General features: G+C 42.4%; 1 protein-coding gene and 2 long non-coding RNA genes across 4 annotated transcripts in view; 1 reads left to right on the forward strand and 2 right to left on the reverse strand.

Moving 5' to 3' along the window:
- Positions 1 to 449: 449 nt before the first annotated feature.
- On the reverse strand, positions 450 to 15,511 carry LOC144318861 (uncharacterized). 2 transcript variants are annotated; one of them, XR_013384838.1, is made up of 4 exons: positions 10,365 to 15,511; positions 4,427 to 4,622; positions 874 to 990; positions 450 to 626 (listed from the first exon to the last, which is right to left on the reverse strand). It is a non-coding gene; the product is annotated as an uncharacterized LOC144318861 (long non-coding RNA). The 2 variants fall into 2 exon arrangements; XR_013384840.1 differs by lacking the exon at positions 10,365 to 15,511 and adding an exon at positions 7,830 to 7,913.
- A 1,482-nt stretch (positions 15,512 to 16,993) lies between these two features.
- On the reverse strand, positions 16,994 to 20,511 carry LOC144318867 (uncharacterized). The gene is made up of 2 exons (XR_013384841.1): positions 19,828 to 20,511; positions 16,994 to 19,719 (listed from the first exon to the last, which is right to left on the reverse strand). It is a non-coding gene; the product is annotated as an uncharacterized LOC144318867 (long non-coding RNA).
- The window catches only part of LOC144318865 (guanine nucleotide-binding protein subunit alpha-14), a 184,958-nt gene continuing 182,375 nt past the window's right edge, over positions 18,187 to 20,769 (forward strand). Inside the window, exon 1 of the mRNA XM_077906305.1 lies at positions 18,187 to 19,297. Coding sequence (XP_077762431.1) covers positions 19,174 to 19,297 — 124 coding nt within the window. The 5' untranslated portion in view covers positions 18,187 to 19,173. The remainder of the gene's footprint in view (positions 19,298 to 20,769) is intronic.

Genomic DNA, 20,769 nt, shown 5'->3' on the forward strand with positions numbered 1-20,769 from the left:
GCAGTATAAAAATAGAGTGCTTGATAAATGTTTAACAAATAGATTTATTCAATAAATATTTAACTCTTCTACTGAGTACAAGGTGCTTATCGATATATATAAATATATATATATACACACACACACATAATGGGGTGGGCAAGGGTCTCAAAGATGAGTGAGAACTTATTACACCTGGGCAAGAATAAATCATACCTAGCTGAGAAAAAGCCAACAACTAGAGATTAAAAATTCTTCCATGCAAAGGTGAGTCCTGAATGGGATGAAAGCTGAGATGGAAGAAGTATCTCAGATTGGTTTTAGAATAAGATGCATAATCATTTGGAAATCTCTGTGCCATACTGTGCACACACACATACATTTCCTTTTGTTGGTGATGTCTAAAGAAACTAACAGATAGTGAGCTACCAAAGGAGACTGAATTGCTGTCATATGAGAAGAAAAAAACATTTGCAAGATAGGGCAAGTCTTTGTTCAACCCTTTTTCTTAATTAGGAGATAGTCTTCACATGCAGCATAATGTGTGCATTACTGCCTTCCGTGGATCCAAGAATTTAAATGAAAATGCTCTTACAGCAGGAATCTATCTCCCTTCTGACGATCCTCTGGAGGAGGTCCAGCCATTCCTGTTCATAAGTGAGAAAGGAACACATTTCACATTTCAATTTCACTCTCCCTTAATGGACAAAATCATAAATGATGCCAAAAAATAAGAAAACATCTCCCTCCCTCCATATGTAGGGCTCTATACCAGCGGTTCCCCCAAAATCTCTGTCAAGAGATTCTTTGAATAGTGAGTATCAGGAACTAAGTTTGACTATGAATAACAGGAAACTCCATGAAACAGTGATTTAAACCAGAGGCTTATTTTACCTGTAGAAAGGAGGTGTAGAGGTAGGCAGTTCAGAGTTCTCTGGGGCTCTTTCTATGCAGCCACCAATGGCATGTGGTTTGATGCCTCATTGTCACAAACAGCATCTCCACCTCCACCTTCGTATTTATGTATCAGGAAGGAAAAGGGAAAGGGCAAAATGTGCCAGATGAATCCCTGCTCTTTTCTGAAATCTCCACCCACCTCACCTCCTCACTTTCTTTTCCATCTCATTGGCCAAACTTGTGTCACATGACCACTTCTAACTTCAAGAGAGATTGAAAGTATACTTTTTAGCTAGGTAAAACATTTCCCTGCTAATCATGAAAAAGAGGAAATGGATATTATGTCCTAGGAGCGTCATCCACAAATAGCCCTTTGATTTGGAAAGCCCCGTATGACAGAAGCTGACCTCTCATCAGTATCTTGCATAGGAACTTCCCAAACCTTAAGGTGCATACGAATCAGCTGAGAGTATTGTTAAAATGCAGATCATGATTCAACAAATCAGATTTTAGTCTGATAGTCTGAATTTTTTAAATGTTCTGCGGACCATACTTTGAATAGTAAGGTCTTAAAATCAGTGGATCTTCTCATCAATTAGAAATCAACTTATTTCAGGGCTCCTGCCTGGCTCAGTGGATAGAAGGTGTGACTCTTGACCTTAAGGTTGGGAGTTTGAGCACCATGTTGGGTGTAGAGATTACTTAAAAATAAAATACTTTTTTAAAAAAAGAAATAAACTATTTTCTTGTTTTGGATTTGTTTTAATGTGTGAGTTTAAAATGTAAATATTTCCACTACATGCCTACTAATATGATGAAATAAGAACTATTCAAATGAGGGGCACCTGAGTGGCCCAGTCAGTTAGGCATCTCTTGTTTCCAGCTCAGGTTGTGATCTCAGGGTCATGAGATTGTTCCTTGAGATGGGCTCTGTGGGTCTCTGCACTCAGCGAGGAGCTGCTTGAGACATTCTCTTCTTCTCCCTCTGCCCTGTGCTTTCACTGTCTCTGTCAGGTAAATAAATCTTTTTTTAAAAAAAGAACTATTCTAATGACCCATGGTTTTCTTGCCAATTTTTAAGTTTAAGTAATCTTTACACCCAATGTGGGGCCTGAACTCACATCTTGAGATCAAGAGTGCATGATTGGGCCAGTCAGGCACTCCCTCTTGCCAATATTTTTAAACTGGAAAGAAATAGTGAAGAAACCATCAAATGAATTGAATCTATGGGATATTCTACAAGTGGACTAAACTTGTCCAGCACTCAATAGCATGAAAAATCACAAAAGGTGAGGACTGTTCTAGATTTGAAACTAAAAAGATTAAAAAAAAAAAAAGATTAAAAAAAAAAGATTTTTAAAATCTCAAAAAAAGATTTAAAAATCTCAATTATATACTGGATTAAAAAAAAAAAAACCAACAACAACAGCTGGGATGCCTGGGTGGCTCAGTGGTTGAGTGTCTGCCTTCGACTCAGGGCATGATCCTGGGGTCCAGGGATCATGGAGTCCTGCATCAGGCTCCTGTGGGGAGCCTGCTTCTCCCTCTGCTTATATCTCTGCCTCTCTCTCTGTGTCTCTCATGAATAAATAAAATCTTTACAAAAAGTTAAACAACTCAGGACGGAAGTGCTCTGATGTCTGCAACTTTCAAATAGTTCAACAAATATGTATTTTGAGAGACTAAGAGAGAAGGTAAAACAAATATGAGGGGAAATGTTAACAGACCATCCAGGCAGAGTTACTAGGTGTTCACTGTATTGTTTTTCCAGATTTTCTGTACATTTGAAAAGTTTCCAAATAAGAAGTAAGGCAAATGTTAATCATATTACAGTTACATAGCACATAGAGCTAGGAATTGACTTTTCTTTTTTTATTTAGGATTGTTCTGAGAAAGGGCCATTTCCAAGCAATGGCATTGCACACTATAATGTACTCCTCAAGCAAATATGCATTAAGCAGGAAACATTGTCTCTCTCAAAGAGTTCCCCTTCTCCATGATCTCAGAGCTCACAGTACACGTTTAAGGTATACTACAAATGCATTGATAGACCTGTCTCCCTGAAAGGACCAGAAGTTCTATCAAGAAAGAGACAGTCTTATTCACTTCTATTACCACAGCCATAGACCCCAATAAACATTTGTGAAAGCAGGAAAGAGAGCATAAATTGACTGACAACTTTTGCTGTAGTTTGGAAAAGAGCCTGGAAGCAAAATTCAGGATGTGAAACCAGAAATAACCCTGGGCTTGGTTGCATACCACTGAAGAGCCTGGGCTTGGCCGGTTCAGCTACTTCTATGCACAGTGGGGTCACTAAACCTGTCAGACGGGTTTGCTCTGGCAAGCAGGTCATTTGGAGCCAATTCCTTGTGAGGCATTTAACAACGTCAGGGTCCTAGGCAGTACCTGGCACACACAATGAATAAAGATCCAAAGAAAATAAAGACAGTGGCCAGAGGGAAACCATGTCCCTCTTAAATAATCATCCAAACAGAAACAAAACACACTCAGATTGAAAAGAAGTCTTTTAGTTTGATTATATAATCATTTACCAGGACTCTTGTGCTCTCCTGGTTCAACTGTACCAGTGCTGGAATGACTAGCCTTATTAGCAATACCCTTATTTCTTTTATTTCTTTAGATTCAACTACATAGTCTTGATACATGTACAGTTCTTTCTGAGAAGTTGGCTTTCAAGCATCAACTGAGAACATATGAGAGAAAGTTTGTTGTAAGAACTGGTTCAGAAAAAGTTTAACAGTTAAATATGCTTCTATATATTCAGAAAATTTTATGAACTCATTGCATGTAAAAAGTTTACTACGGAATGCATTCTTAAAAACCTATCTGACCACAGATCCTTAACTAGTAACTAAAGACACAATCAGAGAAGAAAGTCAGGTAAATAGTCAAACCAAATCATCATCCCCAGGGCAACTCTAAAAAGGCCTATTTGCTCATTTATATCAGCTACTCTCTAGTCTATGTTCAGCTTATTCTTATGACAAAGTAGGAAGAGTCTGATAGCCATTTACCATTAGTAAGGTAATAAGGTAGGAAGGTATTAAAATATTAGGGCATTATAAAATAATTATTATTGGAAACCAAGGTATTGGAGTTTTCCCAACCTCTAATACCTGCTTCTTCAGTTCTCATGGATCAGGTACATTAGCTGTGATTCTTTTGGTTGCAAGTGATGGAAACCCAATCTAGACTAGCTTAAATAAGGAAATTTACTGGCTCAAGTAACTGGATCCAGGAGTTCAAGTTATGGTAGGAGAACTCTCTTTTTCTTCATCTCATTGATCATAGTCTATTGATATTGGTGTCATACTCATGTAAAAATGTTCCATATCTTTGCAAGGATGGCTGCCAGAAGCCCCAGGGTTATTTCATATTTTCTAACTTGTTATCTTAGAGGAAGGGGAACACAGATTTTCAGATGGCTCAGAGAAGTTTCAGGAATGATTTGGTTCAGCATCTCATGAACCAGTCTCTGTAGTTAAAGGATGGTGTGTTCTCAGTGTCCAGGCTTGGGTCATGTGCTCACCTCTAAAATAATCTCTGTGGGCAAGATGGTGGAGGGCTCTGATGCAGCAGTCCTGGGTCCTGTGCTCTTTCAGAAGCGAAATTAGTCCTTTGTCATCCTCATAGATGGCACTGGATTTTCAAAGAATGGTAGATGGGTGCTGACCGATCGTGTTTCACTCAGAATATCTCCCATTCTTTCTTGGACTGAAAAATCACTATAAACAATGGTGAATCAATGTTCAGTGCAGACTCAAAATTAAACAGACCAGCATTATTCCCAGAAAGACAATGTGAATCTATTTTGAACACACAAACAGTTCAGATATGTGGGCTCCAATAAAAAAGTTAAATATATCTTAAATAAATAGTAATGACTCCTACACCTGATTATACAAATATGTATGTATTTATTTGTTCATTGTAGGTAACAGAACATGATGGTTAAGAGTATGGGCTCTGATATCACAGTGGAGTTAGAATTCCAGCTCTAATGCTTTCTGGTTCTGTGAACATGTCATTTAAATTTTCCGAACCTTAGTTTTGTCAACTGTAAAATGGGGGAAATAGCATCTGCCACACAAGATGACATGAGTTAAACTCTATAAAATGTTTAAACACAGTCCCTGGTGCCTGGGAAGCACTCAAAAACTGTTTAGCTGTGTCCCTTCAACAAATCCATTTATTATCTTCCAAATGTTTGATACCATGGATTTATTCCCATGGCAATAGGTAGGCTATGAAAATATGATTTCTGCCCTTGGGAAACTTGAAGTATGTCCGCAAAAAAAAAAAAAAAAACCACCCAAGTACATCATATCACCTTACAGTGTGAAGTGTTACCATGATTGCCTCAAGAGTTGGGGGATGGGGGAAAGGTAGGCACTACAGGTAACCCTTTCTGAAGTGGTTTAACTTGCTCTGGGCCTGGGAGCGCACGTAAAGTTCATAGACCTGGTGCGCTGGACCAGCATTGCAGCCCACACTGTGCTCACCTGATGGGAGCATTAGCATCACTTTGGAGACGAGTAGAAATACAAAATCTTGGGCCCTACCTAGGGTGACCAACCATCTGGGTTTGCCAGGGATGCAGGGCTTCCGGCCGGAAATGGAAAATCCCAGGCACCCTGGGACATGTTGGACACCCTTGAACAGCAGACCTGCTGATTCCAATGCTGGAAGCTAGCCCAGGAATCTGTGCTTTAACCTGCCCTCCGGGTGATTCTTAAACAACACCGGAGAGGCCCTGTTCTAGAGGAGAATAAAGTGTGAGCAGAGGCTCAGAGTGAGAAAACTGTCCAGCCTGGCTCCTTACTCTCCACAGCTGCTTCCTGGGTGCCAGCTGCCATGTGGAAATGAAACTAGAGCCTCTGGGGCCTGGGAGAGCAGGCGTCTGCCTCTGCCTAAGCCAGGAGGACACAGGGATGAGAAGGCTCTGCAGCCACCTGCTACTTCCCTCATTCTGCCTCAGCGCCACCTCAGTCAGGGGGAAACTTTCTCTGAGGGGACTACTGGGGGAGAGAAGAGATATGGGGGAGAGGGGAAGAAAGATGCAAGACGTTTTGGGGCCTCGGCCTCTGGGCCTGGTTCACCCTGTTGTTCGTCCTCAGACTTGCTACTCTGACACAGGATTCCGCTACCTCAGTATTACAGAAACTGCATCACCTGCAGCCCCAGGATTGCCATCCCTTTTAGGACAAGGTTGACTCCAACACAGAAGAAAAGAACTTGCTTTTCCTCTCTCTTCACGCTTCTCAAGAATCTTAAACTGACTTTGTCCAAGGTTACTCAACCTTGGCCCCACAGACATTTTATCATTATTAATATTACTCATGTTATTGAGGTGTAGTTGACACACGATGTTATATTCGTTTCAAGTGTACAATATATTGATTCAACAGTTCCTTACGTTACTTGACGCTCACCACTGAGTGTAGTCATTACTGACATTTGGGGCTGAGTAATCTTTTATTGTAGGGGCTCAATTGGGCATTGTAGGATGTTTAGTGGCATCCCTGGCCTCCGCCCACAGTAGCCATCTCCTCCATACTTGTGACACCCCAAACTGTCTTCAGATATTGCCAAATATTCCCTTGGGGTCTGTGTGTGCAAAATCCACCGGCTAGTAAAGAATGACCGCCCAAATCCCCTGCCTGCAGGGCAAAAGGGCTGTGGCTTTCCTGCCAAGCACACAAGGTTTTTGTATTTTCGGGCCAATATTCTCAGACATGCAAGGTGTATAACTTTAGTTTTTATATCCAAACTTAATTCCTGTCTTGAGACTTCCTCCACAAACCAGTCAGTGCAAGGTAAGCTCAGACAACTCAGATCTTTCTCGGTCAACTCATGGTCATCTGTCTTTCATTTCCCCTAAGTGCCAGAAGAAGGAACAGGGTGGTGGTCGGAGGGTGGTTTAGTCTGAGGTTATCATTTGTCCAAGCCAGTTTCCATACTGCTTCTGTCCTCTCAACCAGTCTTGAGCCAAGGCATCTCTTCTCTGTGGTGTTTGCTCAGATGTCCAGATTCCTTTCTCTGATTAGAAGTGCTGTGATCCATCCTGGTGTCCCCTACTAGATCCCTATAACCCTGCCCCACAGCCATTCTTGTTCCATTGCCTAACACCGTACACCTACACCTACACCTAACTTGTCCTAACAAGTTATACCAACTTTCAGATATTTTTCCTCTGGGCTCCAGAGCCACAGGAACACGGGTTTTCTTCCCTTACCAGTTCCAGGTTGCTATTCTATTCTATTCTATTCTATTCTATTCTATTCTATTCTATTCCTCTTACACCACAAAAATTTTTTAGAATCGGGGCACCTGGGTGGCTCAGTCAGTTAACCATCTGCCTTCAGCTCAGGGCACGATCTCAGGGTCCTGGGATCAAGCCCCCTGTCAAGCTCCCTGCTCAGTGGAGAGTCTGCTTCTCCCTCTCTCAGTCCCACCCTCCCATGCTCTTAAAAAAAAAAAAAAAGTCTTTATAATCACCCAGTCCGATACAGCTACTGGCTGTCAAACACTTGAACTGTGGCTGGTCCAGATGAAGATAGCTGTTAGCATAAAATACATACTGAAACTCTAGTTTAATATGAATAAAAAATTCATTGGTAATTTTAATATTGAACACATGATAATGCTTTGAATATTGGGTTAAATAAAATATATGACTAAAAATAACTTTACCCTTGAAGAGTAGATACATGATCTTGACCTGGTCCAAGAAAATATTCTTTTTGTCAGGGCATATTGAATCAGTTCAGGGAGGAGCCATTGATTCAAGCTCAATTAATTACACTCAACCTTGGACTTTTTGCTGGAATATCAGTAAGGAGGAACTCTTTTTTTTACTGGAGTTGCCAATAAATATAGATAAGCATGGATTTTCTAGCAGTCATCTTGCCACCATGCTGAGAGAGGCCTACCTGAGAGTAGAGTGCGGAGGAAAATCTAGCCAAAAACATTTAGAAAGATGGCTTCCTTATGATGTTTGAGCATCTGGATTCAGCAGAACCTAAAATCAAGACAATCCCTGAACCTCTGAGCCTTAAGTTCTGGTCAATTCCATTTTTACCTTGTCTGCTCATACCAGCCCTCTGTTGCCTGCAATCATCATGTTCTGGCAGACACAGATGAGATCCTATGTCCACAAATCAAGGGTATTTTGTTTTCCTTAATATTCTTTAATATAGTACAAGACAAACAAATATCAAACCACAAACCATATGTGTGTATATATATATATATATATATATATATATATACACATTTATACATATATTTTTTATATTTATATATATTATATATATTTTGTATTTATATATGAGGCACTGCAATTTGCTGATTTTTTTGAAGATTTAACTTTTTTGTGGAAATGGGATTTGGATAGAGTTCAGTAGTACAATTTTAGGATGATGTAGCTTTTTTTTTCCCCACTGCAGCTCCATCCTCCAATATCATTAGCAAATAATTTTGAACATTTTTCCAGTAGATTATGAGATCCATAAGGGCAAATCTTGCTTCTTCCAGTTCTCATTATGCCAGTGCTTCATACATAGCGGGTTTTCAAAAGGTTAGCATATGAGTATGAATATAAAATTTCTTTGGATTGCTTGTGTGTGCTGGGTCCGCCATACCCTCACTAACACAACAGTTCCTGTTTATGCTACATACTCAGAAGAAAGAGACAAACTCTCCACAAAGTGGAAACTGTTGTGTTTTAGCTTTCCCTGGCTACCAAACCACTCCATTTGTGATATCAAACCCACTTCAAGGAGATTTCTGTGGTTAGTTTTGGTGTGCTCTCCCGGGGATGTATCAGCTCAGAAGTAACTTGATTTATCAGATTACTAACTGTTGTACTATATAAATATTACCAGAGGGGTCAGGTTACTCACAGCTGCTTAGTAAACCACTTCAAAACTTAGTCACTTGAAACAATCACGTTTTCATTTTATATCAAGATCTGTGGGCCAGCAGTTAGGGCAGCCCTTGACTAGTTAGTGACTCTTCTGCTCTATGGGGTATTGACAGGGGTTCTGTAGCGGTATCCAACTGGGCTGGGCTGGAGAGCCTAGACGGCTTGACTCATATCCCTAGCACCTTGGCTGGAGGGAGGATCTCAGCCATGTAGTCTCAGAGTCTCTCCCCAGATTTTTATGAGGCAGCTCAGGGCATCAGGAATGTGATTCAAGAATTGGGAAATCTAATTTGCTAGTCCCTTATGGCCTGGACTTGCAAAATGATACGGAAGCATTTCTACTACAATCAGTCAGTCCAAATAGCCATATAGCTTGCCTGGCTTTAAGAGGAGGGAACTTATGCCTCACCTCTTGAAGGAAGATGCTTTCCCAAATTGCTGGCCACGTTTAATCCACCACAGCGACATTAAAAAGGAAGGGAATGGACTTTCATTTATTTTCCATTTATCAAAGAATGACTCAGGTACTTAAGAAGATAGAAGACAGCTATATTTTTTTTCTTCAAATCTACATTTCTATCCAGTATTGGCCAAGTTTACAGAGTTTAAAATCATGAAGAAAAATACTAAATGTATACAATATTTAGGAGATAAGGACTTGGAGCACTTTCTGATGTTTGTTCCATTCATGATGGCCTTTAAAAACCACATATTTGATTCAGATATTGAAAGTCAACATGCATTTTCAAGAGGACTCAATGCTGAATTCCCATGTGGACCAGATAAGCCATGCAGGGTGTTTGTCTACTTCTCTGCCTCTGCTGGGAAGCCTTGCAAAAACGATTCCCGTCTGCTGTCACTCCCAGATAGCCCAAATCATTCCCAATGACTGTGCAAAGTACAAACTCTTCCTTTTCCACATGGTATGAGAGTAATCATGAATGCATCTTTGGTGTTGAAAATGAAGTCTTTGATGATGAAGATGATATTAACAAAAAATAATACTGTCAACTCCTAATGAGTGCTTATTAGTTTCAGGTAAGGAGCCAAAGGAGTTGTATGTATTATCTCTTCTAATCTTCATAACAACCCAGTGATGTAGGTGTTATTCATTCATTCAACAGATACCTGTTAAGCACTACATAGCTTCCATAAGACTTCACTTTTAGCACTGAGATTTCACAGAGCTTCAAATCAAGATCATCCTAGAACTTCTCAGTCCTAAAAGCCAATAAATTCTTTTTTTCTTGTATATTTTTTTACTGGAGTTCGATTTGCCAACATATAGCATAACACCCAATGCTCATCCCGTCAAGTGCCCCCCTCAGTGCCCATCACCCAGTTGCCTCAACCCTCCATCCACCTCCCTTTACACTACTCCTTGTTCGTTTCCCAGAGTTAGGAGCCTCTCATGTTCTGTCTCCCTCATTGATATTTCCCACTCATTTTCTCTCCTTTCACCTTTATTCCCTTTCACTATTTTTTATATTCCCCAAATGAATGAGATCATATAATGTTTGTCCTTCTCTGATTGACTTACTTCACTCAGCATAATATCCTCCAGGTCCATCCACGTTGAAGCAAATGGTGGGTATTTGTCGTTTCTAATGGCTGAATAATATTCCATTGTATACATAGACCACATCTTCTTTATCCATTCATCTTTTTTTTTTTTTCCATTCATCTTTTGATGGACACTGAGGCTCCTTCCAGTTTGGCTATTGCTAAAAGCCAATAAATTCTGTTTTAACTTGTCCACTTACATTGTCTCTGTGACTTAAAATTAGCCCTGAAAACACAAACAGAATCCTATGTCCACAAATCAAGTGTCCTCAGGGGTATTTTGTTTTACTTGATATTACATAATATAGTATAAAACAGACAAGTAAAAAAATCACAAATCCCAGGGCATCTGGGTGGCTCAGTCAGTTAAATGTCTGACTCTTGATTTCAGCTCAGATCATGATCTCAGGGTTGTGAGATTGAGCCCTGCTTTGGGCTCCGCATTGGGTGTGCAGCCAGCTTAAGATTCTCTTTCTTTCTCTCTCTCCTTCTGCCTCTACCCCCTTCCATCTCTATGTAAAAAAACATACACACACATAAGTCCCATATAACTGATTTTTCCACGACTTAACTTTAATGTTGAGAATGGGATCTGAACAGAGTTCAGTGATACAATTTTAAGATGATGTGGCTTCCCCTGATCCAGACCATAGGATATGGTGGTGAATAAGACAATCATGATCCCTCTTCTCATGGAGCTTACCTTCATTTTCTGGTAGGAGAAGATGATAAACAAATAAAGAAGGAAAAAGACAGGAAAAACCAGGTAGTGACAAATGTTACCTTGGAAGAGTACAAGAATATGATGATACCGAGTGAATGGTGCAAGGCGGAGTGGCTACTTTAGGCTAAATTTTTTTTTTTTTTTTTTTTAGGCTAAGTTTTGTCAGGGAATTCTTCCATTAGTAAGTCACCTTTAAGTTGAAACCTATATGTCAAGTAGAAACCAAATATTTCAAGATCTGGAGGAAGCATGATCCAGCTGGCAGAGAAGATAGTACAAAGGCCCTGAGGTATAGGTGTGACTACAGTATATTTGAACAAGAGGAAGAATATTAGAGAAAGATAGAGAAATAGGCAATGGCCCTCTCATGTACGTCCTCATGGTCTAGAACAAGATTTTATTTTAAACTCTGATGGGAATCTATTGGAAAATTTTAATCGAGAGAATGATGGGATATGTTTTGGGATTCTAAAAGCTCATTCTGCCTGTGCCATCCTTTGATAAGTGGACCTTAGAGGGTCAAGAATGGAAGCAAGAAGACCGATGGCCAAGCTCTTGTTTTAGGTCATGTGAAAGGTGCTGTTGGCTTGGACAGAAGTGGTGGCAGCAAATACAGAAATGAATATACCTGGGGAGCCACATGTGACATAATAGGGAGCCTCATTCACAAAGATTAAGTGTGTGTGATATTCCTGGAGCTGCCCTGTGTGAAAGGTGGTTCCAAAACAAATTCAAGATATGATTTAAAGGAGGAAGCTATAATTGCTAAGATTAAGGTATAGGAAGTGGTGCAAAGAGGCAGTCAATTGGATATTTGGTAGTGCGGAGATGGAAAAGATAGCAGGGAAATGAGTTTTGGAAAACAAATTTACGATTTTATTTTGGACTTATTGAGATGCCTATTAGATCCCAAAGCCAATGTGTCAGAAAGGCAGATGAAGTTAGGGTTGAAGTTAAGCTTAGAAGTTCGGGGGAGAAGTCATTGGTAAATGATATATTTCTTACAGAAGAATAAATATTTGACTACAACTAAGATGAGTTTGATAATGCTGAAGTGATATGCTCTATCAGATATCAAAATAATCCACAGAGCACCTATAATCATATCAAGATAGCATTGGTATAGGAGTAAATAGATTGCTGGAAGAACAGAGACTCAGAGAAATGAATTTCAGTCAATACAAGAATGTCATAGAAAGATCAAAATTCAGTTGATTGGGAAAAGGAAGGAATGTTCAGTAAATGATGTTGGTACAACTGGCTATCCATCTGAAAGAAAATAAAATTATCTCCTGTCTTACACATTTTTCAAAAATTAACACCAGATGGATATTTAAATGTTAAAAAATAAAATAATAGATGTGCTTGCAAAAGATTCTATGATACTGCATGTACAATCTAGAAATAAGGAGAGGTGCCTGGGTGGCTCAGTAGGTTAAGCATCGGCCTTTGGCTCAGGTCACGATTTCAGGGTCCTGGGCCCGAGCCCCACGTTGAGCTTCCTCCTGGGTGGAGAGTTGGCTTCTCCCTGTCCCTCTGCCTCTCTACCCTGCTTGTATTCTCTCTGTCTCAAGTAAATAAATAAAATCTTTTAAAAATTTTAAAAAAGAAATAAGATCTTACAAAGACGGGAACTCCAGAAGTTCCATAAGAAAAATATTTGAGTATGTAACAATAAAATATTTTCTGTGGCAAAAGATTCCATTTAAAATGATAAAGGACGAACAATATATCTGAAAATTTGCAATTCAAATGGCAAAAAGGTGACATGCAATACTGAAGATATATAATCTTTCAGGCTGTCGAGAAAACGACAAATGACCCAATTTTTAAAAAATGAACAAAAGACATAAACAGAAAACTCACTGAGTAGCAAATGCAAATGGTTACAAACTATGAAAAAATGTACAGATTCATGAGTAGCCAGAGAAACACAAAGAAAGCAACACTTTATTATTATTTGAATCCCTTCAAGCTGCCAAAAAGTAATGAGTGATAATATTTATTGCTGGTAAAGACACGGATATTCTTATCTTTGGCAGAAATGTGGATTGTTTTAGTCTTTTTGGAAAGGAATCTGGGCTACATCTATTAAAAATGAAAAATGTATATATCCTTCAGTTCAACGTCTTTTGCCTGGGAATCTATCCCACGGAAATAAAAGCCCCAGTGCACAAGGATTTATATACAAAGATGCTATTACAGTATTCGTTTTTAGTAGCCAAAACTCGGAAATAAAAACCAATGCCTTTTGGAGGGAAAAAGCTAAATGGAATATGATATAGTCCTTTCACATGATGGAATACAATGTATGAATGCATGAATGACTGAATCAGGAGTAAGCAGTTTACTCAGATTCCCATAAGGTATGGTTGATGAGAAAAGCAAAATATCGAGTCCATGTAATATGGCCTCATGTTTAAACTAATGATGCCAAGCTTCTGTGAAGTTTATGTATACTTATAAGTGTTTTTATCCTTAAGATTGAGGATATCTTAAGATTATAAGAGTATAAAAAATAGCGAAGAAAACATACTAGGTTGTTAACACTGGTTTATTCAGGAGGGGAGAGATAAAAGGAGAGGTAGGCATTTAAGCAAAAAGAAAACAGGCAAAATGAAAATCTCTGAACTTCTCATCATAAAGATGGTTACTCCTTAAATTCTAAAAGATACCTAACTGCCATAGCCAAAGTCACTACAAACAGTAGAGATTCCTGCCCACTCACAGTATTTGAAGGCAGGCTTCCTTGTCATTAATTCTAGCCTTTCAGTAGAAGTTATATAATAAATAGTTTCTGCGTTTCAGGCAGGGAATATTTTGGAGCAACACGTGGACATGTTGGCTACCTTAGAAACATAGATGTTGAGTATACCCAGCCACCAGCTATAATTATTACCCATTCATCCAAATTATCATGACTCCACTGACTCTTACCTATCCCACTCATCTGAAAGTGAAAATCACTGGGTCGGGGTAGGGGAAAAGTGGAGAGTGGGGAGAAAGACTTAAAACATTATGGAGAACACACCGGGCTCAGGAAACTGAATGAGAAATTAGGAACTCCGAAGAACAAATTAGAAAATTGGGAATCACTTGGACCCACTCTTCTGGATTATGGACAAGCAAACACTACTGATAACTGGTCTGCTTAAGAGTTAATACTCCTGTAGGGGCACGTGGGTGGCTCAGCTGATTAAGCATCCAGCTCTCAGGGTCCTGAGATGGAACCCCTTGTTGGCCTCTGCACTCAGTGTGGAGTCAGCAGGAGATTTTGTCCCTCTCCCTCTGTCCCTCTCCTTGTTCTCTCTCAAATAAGTAAGTAAGTAAATAAATAAATAATTTAAAAAGAGTTAATACTCATGTATATGACTGAAACAAATGTTTCATCAATAACACACAACAGCATACTTTGATATTTTCTATTTCTATTCTATTCTTTTTCAGTAAAAAAAAGTCTGTCATAACCAGGGATGGGTCACAACTGTAGTCTGAAAAACACTGCCAAAGAATAGCAAGCAGCTTGTGTGCATTAGTATTAGTGCTATTTTAGCTTCGTGAACTTCAACATCATATTTTGACTCCATGTTACTGGTTAAAATTCTAAGATGCTGCATTTGTTGAAGGGAACAGCATCTTTCCAGCCCTCTGTTTGCACATTTCTTGGAGTTCTGAATTAGACACAGGGCAGTCATTCCCTCTAAGCAAGCAAGTTGGGGCTGCATTACACATAAGTGTTTTCTAAATCATACATGGATTCTTGCAGACTTGCTTATTGGTTTTTCACTGTCTTTGACTACAAGAGCCTTCTTTTCTCTCTTCTAGTTTCTTTTTCTTATTTCAGGCAAATTCTTTTTAATTTTAACTTTATTCCATTAACTAAATCTTATTTAGAAATACAAGGATGAACAATAAAATCTCCCTTACCCACAGAGTAACTAGGAGAAAAATCAAACAGATGTAATAGAGCAAGATGTTGAAGAGAGGAACATACAAGGTTTCTTAGGCAGCAGGGAAAGAAGGGCCCACCTGCCAAGGGGTGGAGTTGGTTTCTCCAAGGAGATGTTTTTGGGAGAGAAAGTACCAAACTTTGCCTGGGATGAGGTGGGAGCTGGCATTCCTAGAAGAGGAGACTGCATGGGTCAAGACATGGAGGTGGGGAGAACATGTAATTACATTTTTCTGGAGTTCTGAGAGAGTGATGGGAGGTGAAAGAGGCTCAGCTAAAGCAGGAGGTTAGTTGAGGGGCCCACTCTGTACACCAGTGGGTTGTGGAGAGCCACCCTGGTGACTCCATGCTCTCACTGTCTATTCCCTGGGAAGAAGCAAGGAGGGATAGGTTCAGATTTCAGGGTCTCAGTCTTAATTACTTTCTTTTTTAAAAAAGATTTTATTTATTTATTCATGAGAGACACAGGCCAATATATATATATATATATATATATATATATATATATATATATATGTCTCAATATCTTATTGAGACATAAGTAGAGGGAGAAGCAGGCTCCCTTGGGGGAGCCCAATGTGGGACTTGATCCCAGAATCCTGGGATCATGACCTGAGCTGAAGGCAGATGCTCAGCCATTGAGTCACCCAGGCATCCCCTTAACTCCTTTATACTAGAGTGATAGACTATCTGAAGCCTGGAATTGTACCTGGAATGGCCAGGTCCAGGGTGTGGCATGGACTCAAGGGACATCAGAGGACTCCCAGACATATAGTTCATCTCTGGCCCAGCACTTGCCAGGTAGCTGAAACTCATGTCCATGCTGTGCTCTGATCTTCAACAGGGATTAAATGGAATTGCAGGAATAACCCATGAAAAGAAATATCCTTTTTTACTAAGGCCTCTTTTCAAAAGTACCCCTTCCAGGAAAGATATTGCAAATAGTTTAATAACTTAAAATTATTCTCATCCCACCCCTAGATCCTAAAGATCAAGCAGATAGAGTTGTTAATAATAGACATGAAAATAAATGTCTTGTGATATCCTCATTTTATAGTTCTCACTAATTATTACTGCTCAATAACAAATTTAGGTTTATGATTATTTTTAATACTAAATGTGAAAGTCACCAAAGAAATAATTGAATGTCAGGGTTGGGAGATCCCTTTGAGCTTATTCTGGTTTATCTTTCTCATTTTACAGTTGAGGAAGGGGAAGGGCTAAATAACTTTATGTGAGCTGCCCCAAACAATTTTATACCAGAGAATTAAAATCAACCAAAAAGCCATGACTCAGCATGACTTACCTTGTTCGTAGATGCCCCTTTAGTCTCTTAAAAGTGTGTATGCATATTCCCATAGTAAAATTTGTATCATACTGTTTATATTTTTGTATCTTGCCTTTTTCACTCAATATATTTTGAGCTTTCCCCCAAAGTCTTTAATTGGTATTCATATAAGCTACATATTCAAATATTTAATGACTTATCTCATTGTATGTATACACGATCATTTGTTTGACCTATTTATTTCCGGTTGTTGGGCATTTAGGTTGTTTTGGGTTATTGTTGTTATTAGAAATAAACACCTTTATACATAAATCATGACTTCTCTCTGATTATTTCTCAAGGAGAGAATTACTAGTTTAATAAAAGGGGGTAGATGCATTCAAGACTTCTGATACATACTGCCAAGCTGATCAGCCCAGGAAAGTTTTTCAGATTTGCCATAAGCAATAGGTTTCATATCTTTTTTGGAATCTTAGCAATACTGGACCTAATAGGTCCGTTGTTCCAGCTAACTTAGAGTTCAAATTTGTCCATTTAGATCATTTAAATCATTTCAACATTTAAATCATCTTAATCATTTAAAACACAAATGATTGTAATCATTAAAAAATATTAATAATGATGATACTCTTGGCCTCTTAGGAGTTCTTTTTTTTTTTTTAAGATTTATTTATTTGTTCATGAGAGAGCTAGAGACACAGGCAGGCTCCATGCAGGGAGCCTATATGGGACTCGATCCCGGGACTCCAGGATCATGCCCTGGGCTGAAGGCAGGCGCTTAAACCGCTGAACCACCCAGGGATCCCTAGGAGGTCTTATTCTCAAATTATAAATTTAGCTGTTAAGAGCTAATCGAGAAAAGTGTGATTAAATGGCTAAGGATCAGATGAGAAATGTTCAGGAGGTCTCCTGTAGGGGTCACTGTTACTGTCAATTTATGCCTGCAAGGAAAGAAGTGCACATTTAAGAATGTAAGCACATTCATTTTTAATGTCTGATCCGTTCCCATTCCCTGAACCGTAAAATAAATAATAAGACCTTGAAGCCAGATAGCATCACAATGCCAACTTTCTTATATAATGACAAATACCACTCTTTCCACTCAATATGCTCTTTAGTTTGAATTGATGGAATATATGCCACTCGTATGAAAGGCACTTATGCCTGCTTTTTAATAGAGGAGGCATTAGCTAATTGCCTAACGCCATAAAGTGTTTACGGGCATACAGTGACTTGAAGAGGGGAAGGACAAGGCATTCATTGCTGTGGACAAGATCCATCCCTCCACGTTCCCATTTCTGCTTTTCCCGTGGACCTCTCTTTCTCTGCACTGTTTCAGAAAGCTATCTCCACGGAAGACAAAAACCAGATGTTGTAATGTGCATTCAACTGTAGCATTTGAGGACAAAGAGGTGCTTTTCAAAAAAAAATTTTTTTTTAAGTTTTTATTAAGCAGCTCAAACAGATCCCGACGTCCCGGGAGCCGGGTCAGTGTGGCTGTGCGGACACACCTTTGCAAGGCAGCGGCCGTCGGGCTTCAGGGCTGGGGCACGAACGAGCCAGGTGCTGCTGCAAACGTGTCAGCCCTCTCTCTACAAAGCAGGAGTCATTCCCCTCACAAAATGCAAAGTAGCCAGCCGTGTCCCATTTCCCCATCCCCAGCCGTCCTCACCAGGTGCTCCGACGGAGGGGGGGCCGGGAGGATATTTACTCTCTGCTCAGGCGCGCTCCTATTTAATTGAACCCAGCGGCAGCTGCCTCCGTGAGCGCGGTGCCAGCGGGGTCAGGCTGCCCAGCGGACCAACCGCTTAGGCCAACCCCGAGCTGGGCTGAGGCGTCCGGGAAGCGGAAGGAGCCCGTCTAGGCAGCCCAAGGGTGTGTGGTCGTGTCGCTCGTGTGCGAGCCTCAACTTCGGTGCAGGTGGAGAGCTCGACCTCGCCCCCGGTGCTCTGCGCCCCGCCGCGGACGCTGGGCTCGGTCCCACTCTTCTAGCAGCTGGCAGGAGCGGAGGCCCAAGTTGGCGAAACTCGCTCACCTGTCGGAGCCCGCACCTGGGCAGGAAGCAGGGCCCTGCGGCCGGGGCGCGCTGGTTACCGCAACCTCCGCCCGCCGCCCTCCGGGTGCAAGGACCACACTGCCAGGGAGGCAGGTGTGGGGGCCACTCCCAGAAACTCCAGGCCTCTGCCCCCAGCTCCTTGCTGCCCCCAGGCACCCTCGGTTTGGCGCACCCCGAAGGCCAACTGGGTGGACGCCAGGGCTGCAGGTCCGAGACGCTCCGCCTCCTTCTGCCACTTAGAGCCACTAGCGCCAGCGGGAACCCGTGCGCTCAGTCTTAATCTGCGGTCACTTTCGGAACTTTCCAGGCAAAGACTAGCTAGGCCCTTTGCCTCCAACCGACGCCGTGCCTGCCGCCCGCCTGGGACCCCACCAGGGCCGGGAGATCCCGCTCTCCCCCGCCCCGCCCCGCCCCACCGCCGGGCACCGACGCCCCAACTTTTAACGCGCGGCCTGCGCCCCGCGACTGGCTGTCGGGCTCCTGTCCTAAGGGGCGTGCGCGTCCTCCGGGTGCCGGCCGCGCCCCATCCTCTCGGCGGGCCCCTGCTCCGGGAACCGCTGAGGGGCTGGCGTGAGCCAGGATCGGCCGGGCCTCGCCTGTGCAGTGCTCCGAGTCCATCCTCGGGGAGGGGACCGAGCCTCAAAAGGCCAGGCTTCCCATTTCAAAAGTCAAGGCAGCCTCGTCCTTCTCGTTCCGCACGCGGGGGCGCGTGGCGGGTCGGCGGGCGACAGCCGGCGGAGGAGCGGGGCGCCGTCGGGCAGCGCGCGCCATGGCGGGCTGCTGCTGCTTGTCTGCGGAGGAGAAGGAGTCGCAGCGCATCAGCGCCGAGATCGAGCGGCAGCTTCGCCGCGACAAGAAGGACGCGCGCCGCGAGTTCAAGCTGCTGCTGCTCGGTGAGTGGCTGCGACTCCGCGGCCCCGCGGCCCGCGCTCGGCTCCTTCTTGCCCCCTGGGGGCCCGCGGGCCGGTCACTCGGGGCCCTACGCACTCCCCCGTTGGGCGACCTTAGAAGGCACCCTTCCCTACCCCCAAACAGACGAGACGTAGCATGCGATCAGGTCTTGCCTTGTTTGCCCCCCGCCCCCACAGCCCCTTACCCCATCCTTCTGACCCGGCGCGCACGGCTTCTTCAGAGCCTGGTCTTGCACGTTGGGGCAGGTGGTGGGGAGCTGCCTGGTGAACACGCAGCTCGAGCCCTGGCCGCCTGCTCCGTTTTAAGTAGTGCGGTTGAGTGAGTGCTTCCCGAGTGTGGACTGTGCTCACTTGTGCTCGCATCACTGGGCCGTAACCTGGGAAGGTAGTAACCTCTCCCCGTCCTGGAGAATTAAAAATGAAGGCCCTGAAGATTGGTAAATTTGCTTTGACAAAAGACAAAGCAGATACCGGATCAGTAGTGGGGGGACGTCCCAGCCCCGGCCACTCACCCTACTGTGACCTCAATCACCTCCTTTTGGTGACTGGCCCGGCCAGTGTTTGTAGCAGGCCCAAGCCTCCCGGCTCAGCTCAGCTTCCCTCCGGGTGTGCGCCTTCCTGGAGTTCGGACTTGGTTGCCCCAGCTGCGTTGACTAGTCACTCATCCGGCTCTTAACTCTCCAAAACAGAGAAAATGTTAAGGCTTGCCCAATTTATGTCCTAGGGCAAGGATCTCCCCTTTTCTGACTTTCCAGAATCCAGTTCAATCCATTTGCTATCTGAGAAATATTTACCTTTTCCTTCAGACAAGGATATTAGCAGTTAGATCTTTCTAGATAGTTCCAAGTGTTTCAACTCTTTCATCCCTTCCAGACAGGAATCCTGCCTTGTACCACTTTATTAACCTTGAATATTAGGAGTCACCCTCCCAGAAAGCTTCAAGGAAAGAAAAGTTGATCTAGTTAGAATAAAATGGAGAAAGCTTTTCATCAATATTGGCTACAGGCCTGGGCAAAGGAACCGTTTTTGCATTTATTCCCCACCGGGATTTAAAAGGTGTATATGGGGATGTCTGGCCTTCACCAGTCTGTGTGTCTCCCCACTGGGCTAAGTGTCTGCAGGTGGGGGAACTGCCCACCCAGAATACATGTTGTCCCCTCCCAGACTCCCATGGATTCCTGGCCCCAAGCCTGCTTCCATGGCCTCTGCAAACGGGGGAGGGGGCAGACCTCATCCCTGAGAGTGGCCAAAGGGCAGCTATGGTGAGGTGATGGAAGAGCTTGGAAATGTGGACTGAGGATCTGCAGGTGTGCCCCAAGGCCTCCCTGAGGGGAGAGGGAGCCTGGGTTGGGGAGGGAAGAGATCGTGTCCATTGGCAGGGCTGTTGAAACAACCTGTGTCTGGCCCAGAACCCCCAGGGGTCTGCAAATTCTAAATTGTACCTGGCCTTCCAG

This window comes from Canis aureus, chromosome 1 (genome assembly GCF_053574225.1).
Source record: "Canis aureus isolate CA01 chromosome 1, VMU_Caureus_v.1.0, whole genome shotgun sequence".
NCBI lineage: Eukaryota > Metazoa > Chordata > Mammalia > Carnivora > Canidae > Canis > Canis aureus.